Raw genomic sequence first — 16,216 nt, 5'->3', positions numbered from 1 at the left:
TTGCATCAGAAGTAATTTGGGGGCATTCCAGCAACAGGGGTTTTTATGTATGCAATCATAACTTTTACATTTGTACAAAACAGTACACAATGTAACATTCGTACAAAACAGTACGTAGTGTAAAAAGTTCAATGAGGGTGCATACTCATGCCAGACACTGTAAAATGCAAATGAGTTGTACTTTTCTAAAAGCTGTATATGGATTCCAGCTCTAATTGTAAAGCACTGAGCTGTGAAACTCAGACGCTTCTAAAGACTAGTTGAACAAGTTAGGTCACCTGGGCCATAACTCTAAAGGAGTGGAACTGGGTACACCTGATCTACTAACAAAGATCTGTGAACTGTGCTAAGGAACTCGCTTTGCTAGCTATTAATCATTGTTAGTAGACAATAGGATGTGTTGCTTAAGCACTAGTAAGACTCATGTGTCACTGAAACAGACATTTGTAAGTAAACTCGGACAAACACTTTCTCTAAATAAGATCTATTAATATAGAGATGAAGTCATTAATATGTGAATCATAGAATCATAATTTAGGTCAATAAGTCCTCAGACATCATACTAGAGAAACTTTCCCTTGAACAAGGTTTTGTTTTTGAGCTAGCAGTAATGTTAGCCAGCTAGCTTGCTGAACCTGAAAGACATTCTCATGACAGTATGTCAGCTCATTCTGCATTTACATGATCTAAATATTACAGCGACTGAGTTTTAAGGCAGCAGATATATTTATTAGCAACACAAGGTGCATTCCTATATCGTGTCTCAGAGTTCCCTGGATAGGCTCTGGATCCAACACCACCAACCTGACCAGGAAAAAGAGGTTACTCTGGAAGAATGAATGAACTAGAAAGGGTGTAAAAGTAGATATAGCCCAGGGATAGGGCATGAAATTGAGAATAACTTGTCACTCAATAGAAATAATCAGAGAGAGTCAGGTGTCCTTGAAGGTGAGGGGAATATTATACAGGCTAAAATTACATCTATCCAGTTTCCATACACAGGGTTGCAGGGTGACTTGGGGGCACAATGCAAGGGACACCCTGGACCTGGTGCCAATCCATTGCAGGGAACAATCACACACACTACAGACAATTTGGAAATGCCAACGCATCTCTTTGGAGTAGGGGAGAAAACCAGAATACCTGGAGGAAACCCCAAAAACAAGAACATACATGCTTTACTCTTATAGAGTGGAGGTGGGACTTGAACCCTCAACTACAGACGTGCAAGACTAGCGTGCTAACCACTAAACCACAAGTCCCCCAAGACAGCCATGCCTGAAAACAATCATTTTTATTGTTTTACAAATGTCTTAACTTGTGAACTGTAACTTGTTTTGGTTGGTTTTCATTATTCCATAAATTAAAATTCTCTCACTCAGTTGAGGAACTAGGTTTTTTTTTTTTTTTTTTTTTTTTTTTTTTTTTGGGGGCAAAAACTACAATACCCATAATCCCCAGCAGCTCGCGCAGTGAACAGGGTGCGGCTCTGGCGATAGAAAAGCTGTTTTAAGGGCTATTCCTCTTCTCCTGTCTTCACTCTCCCTCCTTCTCCTGCAGCGCGTGCGGAAAAGCCTTTTTTTCGGTAAGTCCATTTAACTGAAATCTACTTTCAGTGACGCTTGCTTGAACTATCGCGATAAGTCGTGCAGGTGAGCCTTTACCTGTTGTTAGAGTCACTTTGTACGTGACTGTCAGGTGATGTGTGTTGATTTGCATGATCATTTAATTCAGTATGCACTTTTGTTTCCTTCTTAGAGCTGACTTGAAGAGTTTGTCGAGCAGAAATAAAAAAAAAAATGGTGAGTCAAAAATAGTAATGTTTTGATTTTATTATCCCACTGCAAAAATATATATATTTTTGCTTTTAATAATTAAATGAGTTGCTCCTGAACTACCTTGCATGCTTTACTCACTGTAACAGCACTGTAACTTTGACATTATGCATTATTTTAAACACTTGTTGCATACTGACAAAAGTTTTGCAAATGTGCTGATGTGTTCAAATTCACAGACAGTGTAGGTAAATGATTGCACTTGAGTTCATCACTGAGATTCTTCACACCACTACAATAACATGATTTGTGCAAAACCTGGCTCTTGCCAAATGCAGTGCAAACATCCCACATTGCTGGTTTGACAGTTAAGAAAGGGCGATGCCTGCACATTCCAGTTCAGCATACACTCATTGTACACTCCCATGAGTGGAAAAAAAATCCTACAACTCTCTTTTTCTCACGTCTTTTATTATTTCAATTTTTTGTCTAAAAAAATATTGAATTCTTTTATTTCATTACAAACAAATTGGCAAACTTCTATCTGCCAGCCTACAGTATCTCAGGTTAGATCATGCATGTAATTTGATCCACCTATTTACCAAAGCAGTAATTGTGTCTTTAGACATGTTATTAAGCATAATTCGAGGTTAAATCTCTAAATCTGGTTGTTAAAATAATAATTTAAGCTTTTAAAGGTTCGTTTTGATCGCTCGTGAATCACTCTTGGCCGTTGTGGGTGATCCCAAACAGATATCCTAAAGATTTTCCCTCAAACAGTGTCATCCTTGATTCAGTGGATAATCTCACCAGGATACTGTAGATTTATACCTAAGAACTGCTGCTGTAATCATAAAGACTGTCCTGTGCTCAGCCCAGGCCTCTGGTTGACAATCAAACAGTGACGTAGTAACGCCTACTGTTTGTCTTTATAGTGTAAATTTGTAGAAGAGTATTCATTTATAATCCCAGAAGTGGATAAGTTCCCTTTTGAGGCTGGTTCCTCTCCAAGTTTCCTCCTCACGTCGCCTCAGGGAGTTCTTCCTCATCACTGGCTTGCTCATTAGGCATCTAAATATAAATATATTTTATTATATTTATATTTTATTATATATAAATCTCCATCCAGATTTCTGTAAAGCTCTGTTGTGACAATTTTAACCATTGTTAAACACGTCATATGAATAAAATAATTATTTTTTTATTAAAAAAAAAAAAAAGTTGACCAGACACATGACTCAAGATTTAGGAGGTTTACTTTAGCGGGAAAAACCTAGTCATCTAAAGTATCCAGAGGGTGGAAAAGAGGTTTCTCTTGTAGTTAAAATATGAGCCGAGATGTAGAGAAAAGTTTTCCAATCCTTTCTTTCCTTCTTGAATATGCTGATGACTCATATGTGTGCGCTCCTCGAAGGGCGGGTTTTTCCTCTCTCTCTCTCTCTCTCTCTCTCTCTCTCTCTCTCTCTCTTACAAATGTCACTTCCATCTACTGTGGTTTCATGGGTGGAGTTGTTTGAATAGATGCATGCGTAAACATTGATAAACATTAATAATCCCTTTCAAACAACCACGGTTCCTGGACTATAAGCATAATGCTTGCTTTCTCACAGGCAAGAATAGTTTGATAGGAGAACAGCATTGAAAGAAGCGAGCTCACTTGGAATTGTTTGTTTGCGGGTCTGAGACTGTTTTTGTCTGATGCATGCATTGGATGTTGGTCATTAAAACCGTTGCGAGAGATAAAGTGAGATTTGTACATTTTTCTTCCATTTTTCTTCCATTTTTCTTGCAGCACTGTATGGTGTATTGAGTTATTAAAGCCAGATTAGAGATAGTTCTGATATCACCATGGTACTTATGTGTACTGTTTTCTAAAACCGTGCACTAGTGTGCATGTTCAAGCGAGCATGCCATGTTAAAAAAAAAAAAAAAAGTTAATTACTTCTGACAGATTTGTTCATGCATAACAAATAATGCAGTGCAAAGCCTGTTTATTGCAATAATAAAGCCAGCAGCATTAGAGCCACTACTGTAATGTGTAATTTTAGTGCTGAAATCCTCAGTTCTAAAAAGATTAAATCTCTGCTCTGTTAGTCTGAATCAGCAGCACATGATCCCACATCTTTCTACCCATCATGCCTTGATAAGACAGGAGCGCTGTTGTTTAGATTGGGATTTGTGTACGCAAGCACAACAGGAACTGAAGATCTGACTCATTTAAATATAGTATGAGGGCAAGTACTTCCATTTAAAGATACATACAGTCTAAATATTGAATCCTGCGAAACAACAACATGACATTAAAATTCTTAATTTACATGATGTTTTTACATGGTGCTTATTTTAATATGAACCTGTTCCAGGAAGGTCTAATTAATGAAGTTTTAAGGTTTGCATTTTGAAATGAATAATAGTAATAATGAATCGTCCCATACCAAACGTATTCCACCTAAAATCCTACCCAGGCCCAGCTTTTAACCAGAAACCACACAGTGGTATACTTTTATAATAATGTATTATTACAGTGTTTAGTCAGATGTTCCTGCCACACCGTATTTAACCACACTACAAAGCTAATATTTAAGTAAATTTAAGTTTTAGGAAAAACCGTAAAGATTAATTCCATTATTTTGGAATTTCAGCTCTGTCAAAGTTTATCTCCTTGTATAGTGTTTGATCAGTATTTCTTATTTAACTTGAACGGTGTGGCAATAGAGCAGATTGCAGAATATCAGATTACTGTATTAGCTTCATAGTTGCTTTGTAGTACTTGATACTCTGGTCAGTGTAACTCAAGACTGATATCAGCATGAGCTGAACTTGAGTCGTTCTGCATGTATCAGCAGTAATAGATGTATCAGAGATGTGACTTGAGTTTGGAGATTTAAGGATTTATTTCAAAGGTGGCAGCTGCCACCCCGTGCCACCCCGTGCCACCCCGTGCCACCCATGTGACCACGCCTGTGCTCTGTAGCACTTGTATCACTGTCAACAGCTATGTGTGTGTGCATATTGGTGAGGACCAAATGTCTCCACAAGGAGAAGAATACCTGACCATTTTGACTAATGAGGGACATTTACTATAGGGACAACTTTAACTGCTTTTGTTTTTTCCTTTTTTAACAAAAACTGCTGCTTTTATTTAAAACACTACAAGCTCCATCACATTTCCTTTTGCTTACTGAGGTTAAGATGTAGGCACAGCATTATTTAACTGCACTAATAATTGTGTCAGGTCCTTACAAGGATAGTAAGATGTGTGCGCGTGTGTGCACATTTGAGTGTGTGTGTGTGTGTGCGTGTTGTGGAAAAGGTATCATGACAACTTGGTTGTCACCACAGTGACATGTGTGGGCATGTACATAATTATGTACACTTTAAGTATACTACTTATGTGGTTATTTAAGAAACACTTTTAGTATCACACAAACACACACAAAAGAGAATTGATCAATATTGAGGAACATTAAATGCCGTAAACCTGCATAATTTGGATAAAATACTAGCCATTAGAGAATCAGCAACGTCACACTGCTAGTTATTAAAATAAATCCTCATGTGACATGGCCTAGATGATTGTGACCAGTATATGCTCACTGATTACTCATGAGGAACATCTGAGATCAGTATTACAAAAACCAGGATTGCGGTAACATTAAAATAACATTATTGCACAGTCCTAGAGCTAGGAGACACATTGATGGATTTTTGTGGCAGTGCTGATTTGATCCACTTTCTCATATGCTTATAATAGTTGTTGCCACATCAGGGCATGCTGGGATTATGAACTTGAATTTAACAAAGAAAACTAAGCTCTACCTCTTACATCCCTGTATATCCTGTTATTCTGATTATAATGCCAAGTAGGAAGTCCCAGACCAACATAACAACATCTGAGGGGAAGGGAAGGTAAAAATGATCAAAAATAACTTATACATTCGCTGGTCTGCTCTCGTTGGATTAAATGCGACTCTTTTTAACCAAAGTGAATTATTAGGAATGGGATTGCACCATTTAAAAAGATGGCGCAACATCGAGTTCCTTTCTTCCTTTCTTCATTCTGCCAAGAGGCTTGTGACAGTTGTGGGTTGTAGGTTTCCACACATCACACGGACTGCAAGAGTAACTCTTATGACTCGTATTAAGGGTGGGATTGTAGACCAATATAATGGCATATGATCAAATTATTAATGTAGATAATGTGTGTGGTGCATTTTAAAAAAAGCTACAATTTTTGGGTAGCTTACTTTTTAAATGCGAAGTTTCTGCAGTTTTGAAAATCTACTGAAGAAGAAAAATAACAAGTATGTTATAAAACAGATTCTAACAATTTCCCAATCCAAATATTTCAGTTTTTAGTATTATATGTCAGTAGATTCTATGATGTACTGAAAACCACATTACTGTGTTGTATGTGTATCATACACAATACGCATACACTTAGCTAACCCAATAGTAATAATGGCATGTGCTCTGTAAATGTTAATGATTATATAAAGCGTTCTTTGCTAACTCATTTACTAATAAATATAAGAGTGTATGCTTGAAAAGAATGAGAGAATGACAGTATTTAGAAGCTTCAAGGGCTTATAAGCTTGTCTACTATTGCATAAGATTTCATTTCTGTCTTAGCCAGTGTCTGACTCATAAACCCACTTCATCCCCACCCCTCCCTCTCTCTCTCTCTCTCTCTCTCTCTCTGTTGCTTTTTTCCCCTCATCCCACACTTTAGCTCAGTCAAAAATTCCTTGTGGAAAACTACTCGGCTGACCTGCATTAGTTCTTAAAAGGACAGGCAGCACAAAAAGGAAAATGGTATAGATTTGGTGATGCATGTTATTATTAATATATTTATAACTTTATTCATAGGATTCATTACAAAAAAAAAAACCCAAACTTTTTAGCTTTACAGAAATCTACAGGACTGTAGTGAAGAGCTACGGTTTTAAACTCCAGAGAAGAAACACTGGAAAATAAATGAATGTTTCCTTTTTTTTTTTTCTCTACCCAGGCTGGAGGAGGAACCATCAAGGCTCAGAGCGGATTCAATGCCAATGCTGATGCCGAGGCTCTTTACAAGGCTATGAAAGGATTTGGTTAGTCACAGTGCACACTGCCACACACAGTTTTTGAAGAGAGTTTCAGAGTTTACAAGTCAACAGAGCACAGTAACCCGAAATTAAATCATTAATATTACACAGCTTTAGACTCTTCTGTATGTAACGCTGGTATACCAACAGATTAAAACTATATTTGCATTCGACTATACTAACAGTCTGAAACACTTTTGAGGCACAACATGAATGCCAAAATGAAATAACTAATATTATAGACTTTTATAATATTTACTAATATTATAGAAGGTTATACAGGAGTAGATCACCGGATACCGACAGACTGACTGGAATCCACTGGTGGTGTTTGAATTGGGGAAATAAGAACAAACATAGTTGAAGATTATCTTAAGTGTTATGTTTTAGTAAGTGCTGATGTATTAAGAGCTACCAGAAAGAGTATGGTGGAATGAGTGATTGATTTGTGCTGGATGAATGGCTATATGAATATATATATATATATATATATATATATATATATATATGAATAATACAATCACACAGGTACTGCTATGCTACCATTTTTCAGCCCCCTTGAACATTTCCACATTTTGTAATCACGTCATTTCTAAATTATTGTCCAATCTATATTAGTTTTACAGTGTAGTGATTCATGAATTAGTTAGTTCCAGGTTGTAACACTATGAAAAGTGGAAAGGTTTCCGAGGTTGGGTGGGTAGGTGGGGGGGCAAATACTTATGCAAGGCACGGTATATACTGGGTACAGCTGAAATGAAGAAATGGAACGCAATATTTGTATGTAACTTTAATGTACCATTACTAATGCTTTTTGCTGTGTGCTTAGGCACTGATGAAGGAGCCATTCTGCAGCTGCTCACGGCTCGTAGTAACGCTCAGCGGCAGCAGATCAAGGCCGCCTACAAGACCCTGCACGGCAAGGTAAAAACTTGACTGTAAACTATAAGATTTGTAAGTTCTTTATAAAATAAAAAATAAAAAATTTAAAATGGTTTCCCAACCACACACACACACACACACATACATATACATACATACATATATATAGGAGTTACATGCAAAAGTAATGATGTTCATGTAGGAAAATGTTCATGTAGGAAAAAATGACCAAGAATCATGTCAGTTTGTCATTAATTGTTAGTTTAATTTGTTAGTTTGAAGATGGATAAACCACCAGGCTGCAGTATTACTTATTCGCACGTAAGGATGAGCGCCCCTGGCCCTATCTCAGTAAAACGTTTAAATATGCTGGATTAAGCAAAGACTCCTATAAAATGAGGCATCTCCTTTTCTTATATAAAAGGCATGAACTCTATCAAATTTGAAGAGACACACTGAGGAAGTTTTGCTAATTTCCTTAGTCTTTAAGTTTGTTTTCGTTGCAAATGCCAGGTTAGACTAGCATCGAATCCAGTAGCAAATTTTACAAATTTCCAGAGACTGAATGATGATTTTAGGCTAACAGTTTTCGATAAGTAATAAAACTTATCTTTATTTTGCCTTAAGTATAATTTCTCATTACTTTGTCCACCACTGGACATATATATATATATATATATATATATATATATATATATATATATATATATATATATATATATATATATATATATATATTTACAATTGTATATATTAATATATACAATATAACTTGCATATTTGTCTTATAAAAAATATGTTCCTTCTTTCTCTCTCTGTGTGTTACTCTTGTTTTTTTTATGTTCTGCTCTTTCTCTTGTTTTTTTGTCCTTGCGCTTCTCCTTTCTTCAGTCCAATTTTTAGATTCGATTTTTAATCTTTAACAAAAGGATCGATCTGGGAGAAAGTCTACATTGCGTCTACATTGTGATACACACGGCGATGACCCAGTAACTGACTGTAAACGATTCCATTGTAAAAGAGGAAAGAACTCTGAGAGAGCAAATAATAATTAGTAGATGAGTAGATGAGGAGTAAATGAGTAGAGAACCTGAGATAAATGAAACAGAAGCCTTTTTATTTTGAATTTGACCGGATTGCAACAGGAAAGGAACGTTTGATAACGTCTGCACGGGTTTTTATCTCTTAGTAGTTTAATAGATAACGTGTGAGAGTCATTTGTTTGTGAATTATTAATTGTTAGCTGTATATCCTGTATATCAACACGCCCATGTTGTATTGGTTCATGGTTAACCTAATGATTAAGTTCATATAAAGCAATAAGGAATAGTTTTCCACTGTTATGTACAAGGAAGCGAGTTTGTAATTATTGATCCAGTTCTTTCACACCACTGAATTAACCCTTAAACGTCTGGGTGTTTTTGTAAAAACTTGTATCACAACGTAACAAAGCAAAAATGTATTTTATTAGTCACTTATCTCACATTGACTGTGGTACAGACGACAAGTTCATACTTGTGGACAGATAGTTTGACCAGGAAGTACGCTATATCAAACACATATTCAGCTACACAGTACAGAAAGCTATTGTACACTGTTTTGTTGATTTACCTAACAGAAGTGTTTTTTTTAAAGGTAAAAAATGAATATTAAGGCGTAGGTTGATTTAGTGGTTTGTAGGCTTTAAATTTTGGCCCACGTATGTAATTGTGGTTTTGTGAACCTTGGATAACCGCCAGGAGCAGTGAACAGTAACGGGATTCCTTCTTGTGCACATGTGCGCACATGTCGAGATCTTCCACTGAGTGATGAAAGAAGACAGGTAGAGAACAGCGTGTGTTTGTCGTCTAGTGATCGTCTGGTGTATCAGATGATGGAAACGTTATGAGTGAAACGTGTAGTTGATTCATTTGTGCTTGTGAATTGATTCATATTGCTTTATGGAGTCAATAATAAAAAAAAAAAAGATTCAGATGAGTTGTGAATACAGATGCTTGGTTTAAAATAATAGAAGTGAAAAATGATGGGTTTTTTTTTTCTAATCAGGATTCAATTAGCTATGGGGAAAATTTAGCAATGCTTGTGAAATGATTCACTTAACTAACTTTAGAGAGTCATTCAGGAAACAGAGATTTGTCCTTCTTTCTCCTGTCTCCTAAACATCGTCCTCTTGTCTAACTTCCTCATTATATTTATAACTGTACTCTATGAATCCATCATGTCTTTTGGTTGAAGTAGTAATTTCACATTCCTCTCTCTCTCTCTCTCTCTCTCTCTCGTTCTCTCTCTCTCTCTCTTTCTTTCTTTCTAGGACTTGGTGAGTGAACTACAGTCAGAGCTGACAGGGAAATTTGAGACTTTGATTGTGGCACTGATGGACACGCCCACAATGTATGATGTCAGGTGCCTGAAGAATGCCATTAAGGTACACACACTCTCTCTCTCACACACACACACACAGTCTCTCTCTCTCTCTCTCTCTCTCTCTCTCTCTCTCTCTCACACACACACACACACACACACACACACACAGACACACACACACACACACTTGTATGTGGTTCTATAGATGCACACATAGCCAGCTCAGTCTGAAGTGTTGTTGCTGTTTTTCTTTTTTTCCTCAGGGCGTAGGAACACGTGAAAAGGTTTTGATTCGCATCCTGGCTTCAAGAACTTGCAGAGAGATTCAAGAGATCAATAACGCCTACAAGCAGGGTACGAGAATCTAGGATTTTTACTCTTGCATGGGTGCAAGTTACAGATTGCAATGCTGATTATGTGTAGAATTGGTTTAAGGATCACGGTTTGGGTTAGTTAATAGATAATAATAATTGCGTGTGTGTGTGTGTGTGTGTGTGTGTGTGTGTGTTACAGAGTATGGTAAAAGCCTGGAGGATGATGTGACTGGTGACACTGGTGGAGCCTTCAGGCAGCTGCTGGTCGTTTTGCTGCAGGTAATGTTACTAGTCAGCAGAACATGAATATACATAATGTATAATTCATTTTTAATGATGAAGTAATGATTGTATTATGTCAATACAGAGAATGGTACAAGTGTGTATGATAATTATTGTTTTAATGAGAACTATTTTGGTCTTAGGCGAGCAGACAGCAGGGTGTACAAGAGGCCACCGTTCAGAGCGATGCAAAGGTATGGATGTATTTTAGAAAAGCAAAATAATTATAGCAGAATGGAAAGTACTCTAAGTCATCTAGTGGTCTTGATGTAGTGTATGAATGATTTATGAAATATCTCATTTTCTGTAAAGTTTAGAAAAACACCTCTTTTGACAGATTTGGTCACTCTAGGTGTTTCTTGTTTTAGCCACCATCAGTATTACTTTATTTTAAAGAGCGACATCAGTGAAATTATTAAAAAATATAACAAAAACGTGAGTTTTCTTTTCTTTCATTTTTTTAATGAATGATCTTTACCAATATATTTCCCATAAAAATGACAAAGCATTAAAGCAGTTGTCACACCAGAGGCATATCTCTATGAAGCTTTAATGTGTGTGTGTGTGTGTGTGTGTGTGTGTGTGTGTGTGTGTGTGTGCGTTTGCATGCAGGCCCTCTTCGAAGCAGGAGAAAAGAAGTTTGGTACAGATGAAGAACAATTTGTCACTATTTTGGGGAACCGCAGTGCTGAACATCTTAGGAGCGGTATATTTCTCTCTCTCTCTCTCTCTTTCACTCACGCACACAGTATCCAGAATTATTGGCACCCTTCATAAAAACTGCGTATGACGAAAAGTCATTTCCATAAGGCATTTTTTTGCTCTCAAAGACATATGTGGAAAGTTTTTACATAAAATACCAAAAAATATAAATTGCTTTTAGTACCTCATGAACTCTGTACTTGGCTTTGATCATTTCCTGTTTCTGTGAGGAAGATATGAGGTTTCACAGATCCTAGTGGTCATCTGTCACTATGGAGAAAACCAAATAACTGTCCAAACAAAACAGAAATAGCTGGCCAAGTTATGGAAAACCCTGAATTGCTTGTGAAATTGTGAAAAATAATGAATGACAGTTATGGATTTCCATCACTTGTAGTGTTAGGAGTCAAAACCTTGACCATACCTTGAATGCAAGTGAATTACCAATCATTAGACGTATATTCACGTGTGTGACGTGAATTCGGCTAAAGCAACATCTGGAGTGCTTACTATCTGAGAAACAACATAAGAATTATTATTACTATAAGCTAATATTCAGTACATTAGTGTTATTGATTGGTTGATTGTAGGATGTTAAATATTAAGTCAAAATACTGAGAATAAAAACATTTAAATAAATTAAATAATAATAAAAAGAACAAATGAAATAACGACATAATTATTATTTAATTATCTAAAACAAAATAATAATAGAAATTTAGCACTTTGATTTTTTTTCCCACAACTTGATGTTCAGGGATTTCGTACCAAGTCAAAAAAAAAAAAAAAAAAATACGCAATTCATAACACTATTAAGAACAGAGTTCTGTCTGGAAGCAACGCACATCATACTACACATCATTGACTTTACAACTGAAATCGTGTCTTGTGTTAAAATGAACACTGTTGGCATGTTTGGTAAAAAATGGGGACCGAATACAAGAAAAAGCCCCAAAACACACTGTTAAATGGCATGTAGCATTATTGTGGCATCAACAGCGTACAAGGATGTTTCAATCCAAAATCTGGGTGTGTACGTGAACTTAACATGAACTTAAGTCTCTGTGTGAGGTTGAGGAACTATCAGAGCCAGTATTCATAGACCATGCTGACAGTGCTGCTATTCTACTTCTGTTTTTTTTCCAGTGAGTTTCCAGAGTTTCCAGGAAATATCATAGAATTTAATAAATACATAAAAAAAAAACTCCTTTCTGTTTAGGTCACACCCACTTCGGGTTGAAATCCAGACACACTTAGGAGTATTTCGAGCACTAAACAGATACCGATACAGATATTGTCCTTGCATTACACTCTTATAGTATAACTAGGTCTTGTTCTGTCCTCCTCATTGACCAATGGCTTGTGTTGTGTTGTATTTTTGCAGTGTTTGTCCAGTATATGAAACTGGCTGGATTTCAGATCGAAGAGAGTATTAAGAGAGAAACCTCTGGACACCTGGAAGAAGCTGCTGGCTGCTGGGTAAGACACGCACACACACACACACACACACACACACACAGTTGAAAACTAGTAGTTCACATCACTAAAATACTCTCTGCCTTCTCTCTTATCTCTCATATTGTGTACTTTTGCTCTCTCTTGCATTTGTTCTGTCTTACAGTAAAGTGTGCCAGAAGTGTTCCTGCCTATTTAGCTGAGTGTCTGTACCACGCAATGAAGGTACGAGTCTTTGAGATTTATCCCAAATGCTGAAATTCATGCTCAGATAACATTGTTACTACATCAGCCATTTTAAGAAACATACCAAACGCTATTCTAAATTCCTTGATATTTTCAGGGGTTTATATGGTATAGTTTCAGTGGCTGAGGGGACTGTGGGAATTGTGGACTGTGGACATAGAAATATATGCAATATATAAATAATTTACTCGCATTTTCTACCTTAACCCCTTAACCTCCCAAGACCGGTTGTTGGATCCAGATCCTCCTCTTGTAACGATTAGTATCCTATAATTTCAGTGTATTTACTGAATACTGAATATGAGTGAATAATGTGCTTCAAGATGAATAAGTGAATAATAAATTGGATTTTAAGGGGTTAATTGTAGCTTCATGCAAGATTTCTTTCTTTATTTATTTATTATTCACTATTTTGTGATGTCTGTTAGTTTTCTTGACGAGGTCTTCCTTTTAAGTACTTCCATCTGGGTATACTCTCTATTATGGCCTGACTGATATGAATAATTGTTATCAAAATACATATATTTTGTTACATTTCTATATTTTTACCAATAATAATATAATAATTAGAAAGCTATGAGACTTTTTAAAAAGCAATTTTAATGAATTAAATTGGCCAGTATAATTTTATAAGGTAGAAAGTCTCTCAGAAAGGCAGAACGCCTGTGGAATCTTATTATTATCAGATATTGTTTGCAAATTTTGTTTGGTAAAATCTTATATCACTCAGGCTCTACATTCTATGGGCTGTATTCAGAGTTTGCCAAAAACAGAGGTGTGATTCTGACTTTTTTTTTTTTTTAAAGCCCATTTTCTTACACAAAATCAGCTCGAGCAAGCAGCAGGATTAAGTCCATTACCATTGGCTAACAGTTTGATGTAATACACAATAGTCGCACTGAATTGTGTGTTTTGGACATCTGAGAAGGCAGGATCTTAATCTGGGACGTGCTTCTCTCAAGATCTGACGTATTTATGGATAAAATTATGAATGTTAACAATAAAATGCAAAATAATAGAACATGCTGGATCAAGTGCTATTTTATAAGATGCTGAATAATGAGCATTTAAATGAAACCAAATTTGCCGTGAGATAATGTGATAATTACAGCTAGGACTATTCGTGTAGCAATAATCGAGACTCCTAGATGTCCTATAGCTTGCCATTCATCTCTTCTCATTCATATATCATCGTATTAGTCTTATTTCTATTTTTATATTGCGTCTTGCTTTCGTGTTAGAACATATTACATTTCATGACAAAGAAAAAATCATGCAAACTGCCTTCTTCAGTCTGCATTTTCTATCCCCTGAATTTTTTTTTTCTCTGCTTAAAGACAAGTGCTTGTGTTTAAAGGCAGTGGTCTAGACCCTCTTGGAAGACCTCGTCTCACGTGCTTCTAGTCAAAAATAATCCGGTAACATTGGAAACTGCACACAAGTGATTTTATATGCATAAAAAAACTCTCTCTGCGTAAGTCGGCGACTCTGAATGCGGCCCTACACGGAATATCACTGCTGTACGCGAACGCTCATATGCTGTGTGCTGAAATGCTTCATTGATGCAGGTTTCCTTCAAATGTTCTTAATATTTCGATGCTCTCTCTCCTATTTGTCTGTTAACCCCAACCTGAATCGGAGTGATATTACTACTTTTGGTTTTCTGTTTGTTCTGATGTGGTGAGGGGCGTGAAGGAAGGGGCCGAGTGCAAATCCTGCGTTCTGCCCAAACGAACCGCACCAGTGTGGTAAACACAACAGGGTTTGATTCACTCATTCTAAATACTGCAGGTGTGAAAGTGAAAACAGACTTACCTCTTTATTAGTCTTTAATTTGAAGTCTGATCTCTCAGACTGAGGTTTTTTTTTTTTTTTAGTAAGAAATTTCGATTCCAAATAGCCGCCTAAGGAAAGGAATTGTATATATGTTGATATTTCAACATATATACATCGCCAACAATCAACGTAAGTGTTTAAAGCATGTTGCTGATGCAAATCAGCCGTCTCCACAGGGGCCAGGGACCGACGATAATACGCTGATAGAGATCATGGTGTCGCGCAGTGAAATCGACATGCTGGATATACGTGTGGAGTTCAGGAGGATGTTTGCCACTTCTCTGTACAAAATGATTAAGGTGCGTACACTCAGTCCAAAAAAAAAATCATTTATCATATTTTCATACTGATGTGGTATTGTTTAAATTGCAGTGCTTAAAAACAATATCTTTCCCTCTCTCTTGTTACTCTTTATTACAGGGTGATACCTCTGGTGATTACAGTAAAACCCTGCTTCTGTTGTGTGGCGGTGATGATGCCTAACTCCGCCCCTGGACCTAAAAACAAGAACTGCAGTTCAATATTCTGGCAACTTTTACCAAAATATTTATTCTTTGTACGTGTTACTAATAGCGACGCTTAGTAACTCATTACACTGATAATCCACAATAATGAAGGCAGTTTTAATGTTGCAGTTTTTTTCCTGTATGCTATTACATGCATGTAATTGTGTATTGGTCCAAAATTTATGAAAGAAAGTAAAGTAAAGAAAGTAAAAAATAAGCAGGTCTCGGTAATGGTGCTATAAAATCAAAAGCACAATGAAGTGGATAATATTGCTAATATGCTTACTTATACTGCTTTAATAAACATTATGGGCATTATACAGACTAATAATTTCTGAGATAAGTGATGATATATTCATGTAGTAATTTAGTAATAAAGCCACACAAACGGCCATGCTTTCAGATAATCACCTGACAAATTGATGTTTTTTTAAAGCTACAAAAAATTAGGAAGGTTTAGGAAAATAAGGGAGAAACTAATGAGTGCTATTCTGTGTCCATTCCAAAAAGAAAAGCCGTGGGTTCGAGCTTCACATGCTGACGAAATTCATACCTTTTTACAATTGCATTGTTCCACAAATTCAAAAAGTAATTGCAGAAAACCTCTTTGACCTCCAAATTACAACCTTACAGTATGTATTATTTTTCAAGTGTACATCGATCATTTAATACTCTTTGGACTCCATCAGCCAAAAGCTCAGAAGCTTACAGTCTCCTTAATGTTTCTTGTAGCTCGAGCTCTAGAGCATCAGACTTCCAAACGC

At 36.4% G+C, this 16,216-nt stretch overlaps 1 protein-coding gene across 1 annotated transcript; it reads left to right on the top strand.

The window, feature by feature from the left end:
- Positions 1-1,474: 1,474 nt before the first annotated feature.
- anxa5b (annexin A5b) lies at positions 1,475-15,859 on the top strand. The gene is made up of 13 exons (XM_053231101.1): positions 1,475-1,585; positions 1,759-1,802; positions 6,787-6,871; positions 7,695-7,789; positions 10,059-10,172; positions 10,375-10,465; positions 10,625-10,704; positions 10,851-10,901; positions 11,320-11,413; positions 12,794-12,871; positions 13,013-13,089; positions 15,123-15,245; positions 15,367-15,859. The coding sequence occupies exons 2-13, from the start codon at positions 1,800-1,802 to the stop codon at positions 15,427-15,429; spliced, it is 954 nt and encodes a 317-aa protein (XP_053087076.1). The 5' UTR covers positions 1,475-1,585; positions 1,759-1,799; the 3' UTR covers positions 15,430-15,859.
- The last annotated feature ends 357 nt before the right edge of the window (positions 15,860-16,216 follow it).

The sequence above is a fragment of the Pangasianodon hypophthalmus genome, chromosome 28 (assembly GCF_027358585.1).
Source record: "Pangasianodon hypophthalmus isolate fPanHyp1 chromosome 28, fPanHyp1.pri, whole genome shotgun sequence".
Lineage (NCBI taxonomy): Eukaryota > Metazoa > Chordata > Actinopteri > Siluriformes > Pangasiidae > Pangasianodon > Pangasianodon hypophthalmus.
This window is presented reverse-complemented; position numbering and strand designations above follow the sequence as displayed.

What these genes read in the sequence shown, in the direction of transcription:
- anxa5b (XM_053231101.1), top strand. An exon ending in TGCTGAACATCTTAGGAGCG is followed by an intron (nt 11,414 to 12,793) that starts GTATATTTCTCT and finishes GTATTTTTGCAG; the next exon opens with TGTTTGTCCAGTATATGAAA. An exon ending in CTCTGTACAAAATGATTAAG is followed by an intron (nt 15,246 to 15,366) that starts GTGCGTACACTC and finishes TCTTTATTACAG; the next exon opens with GGTGATACCTCTGGTGATTA.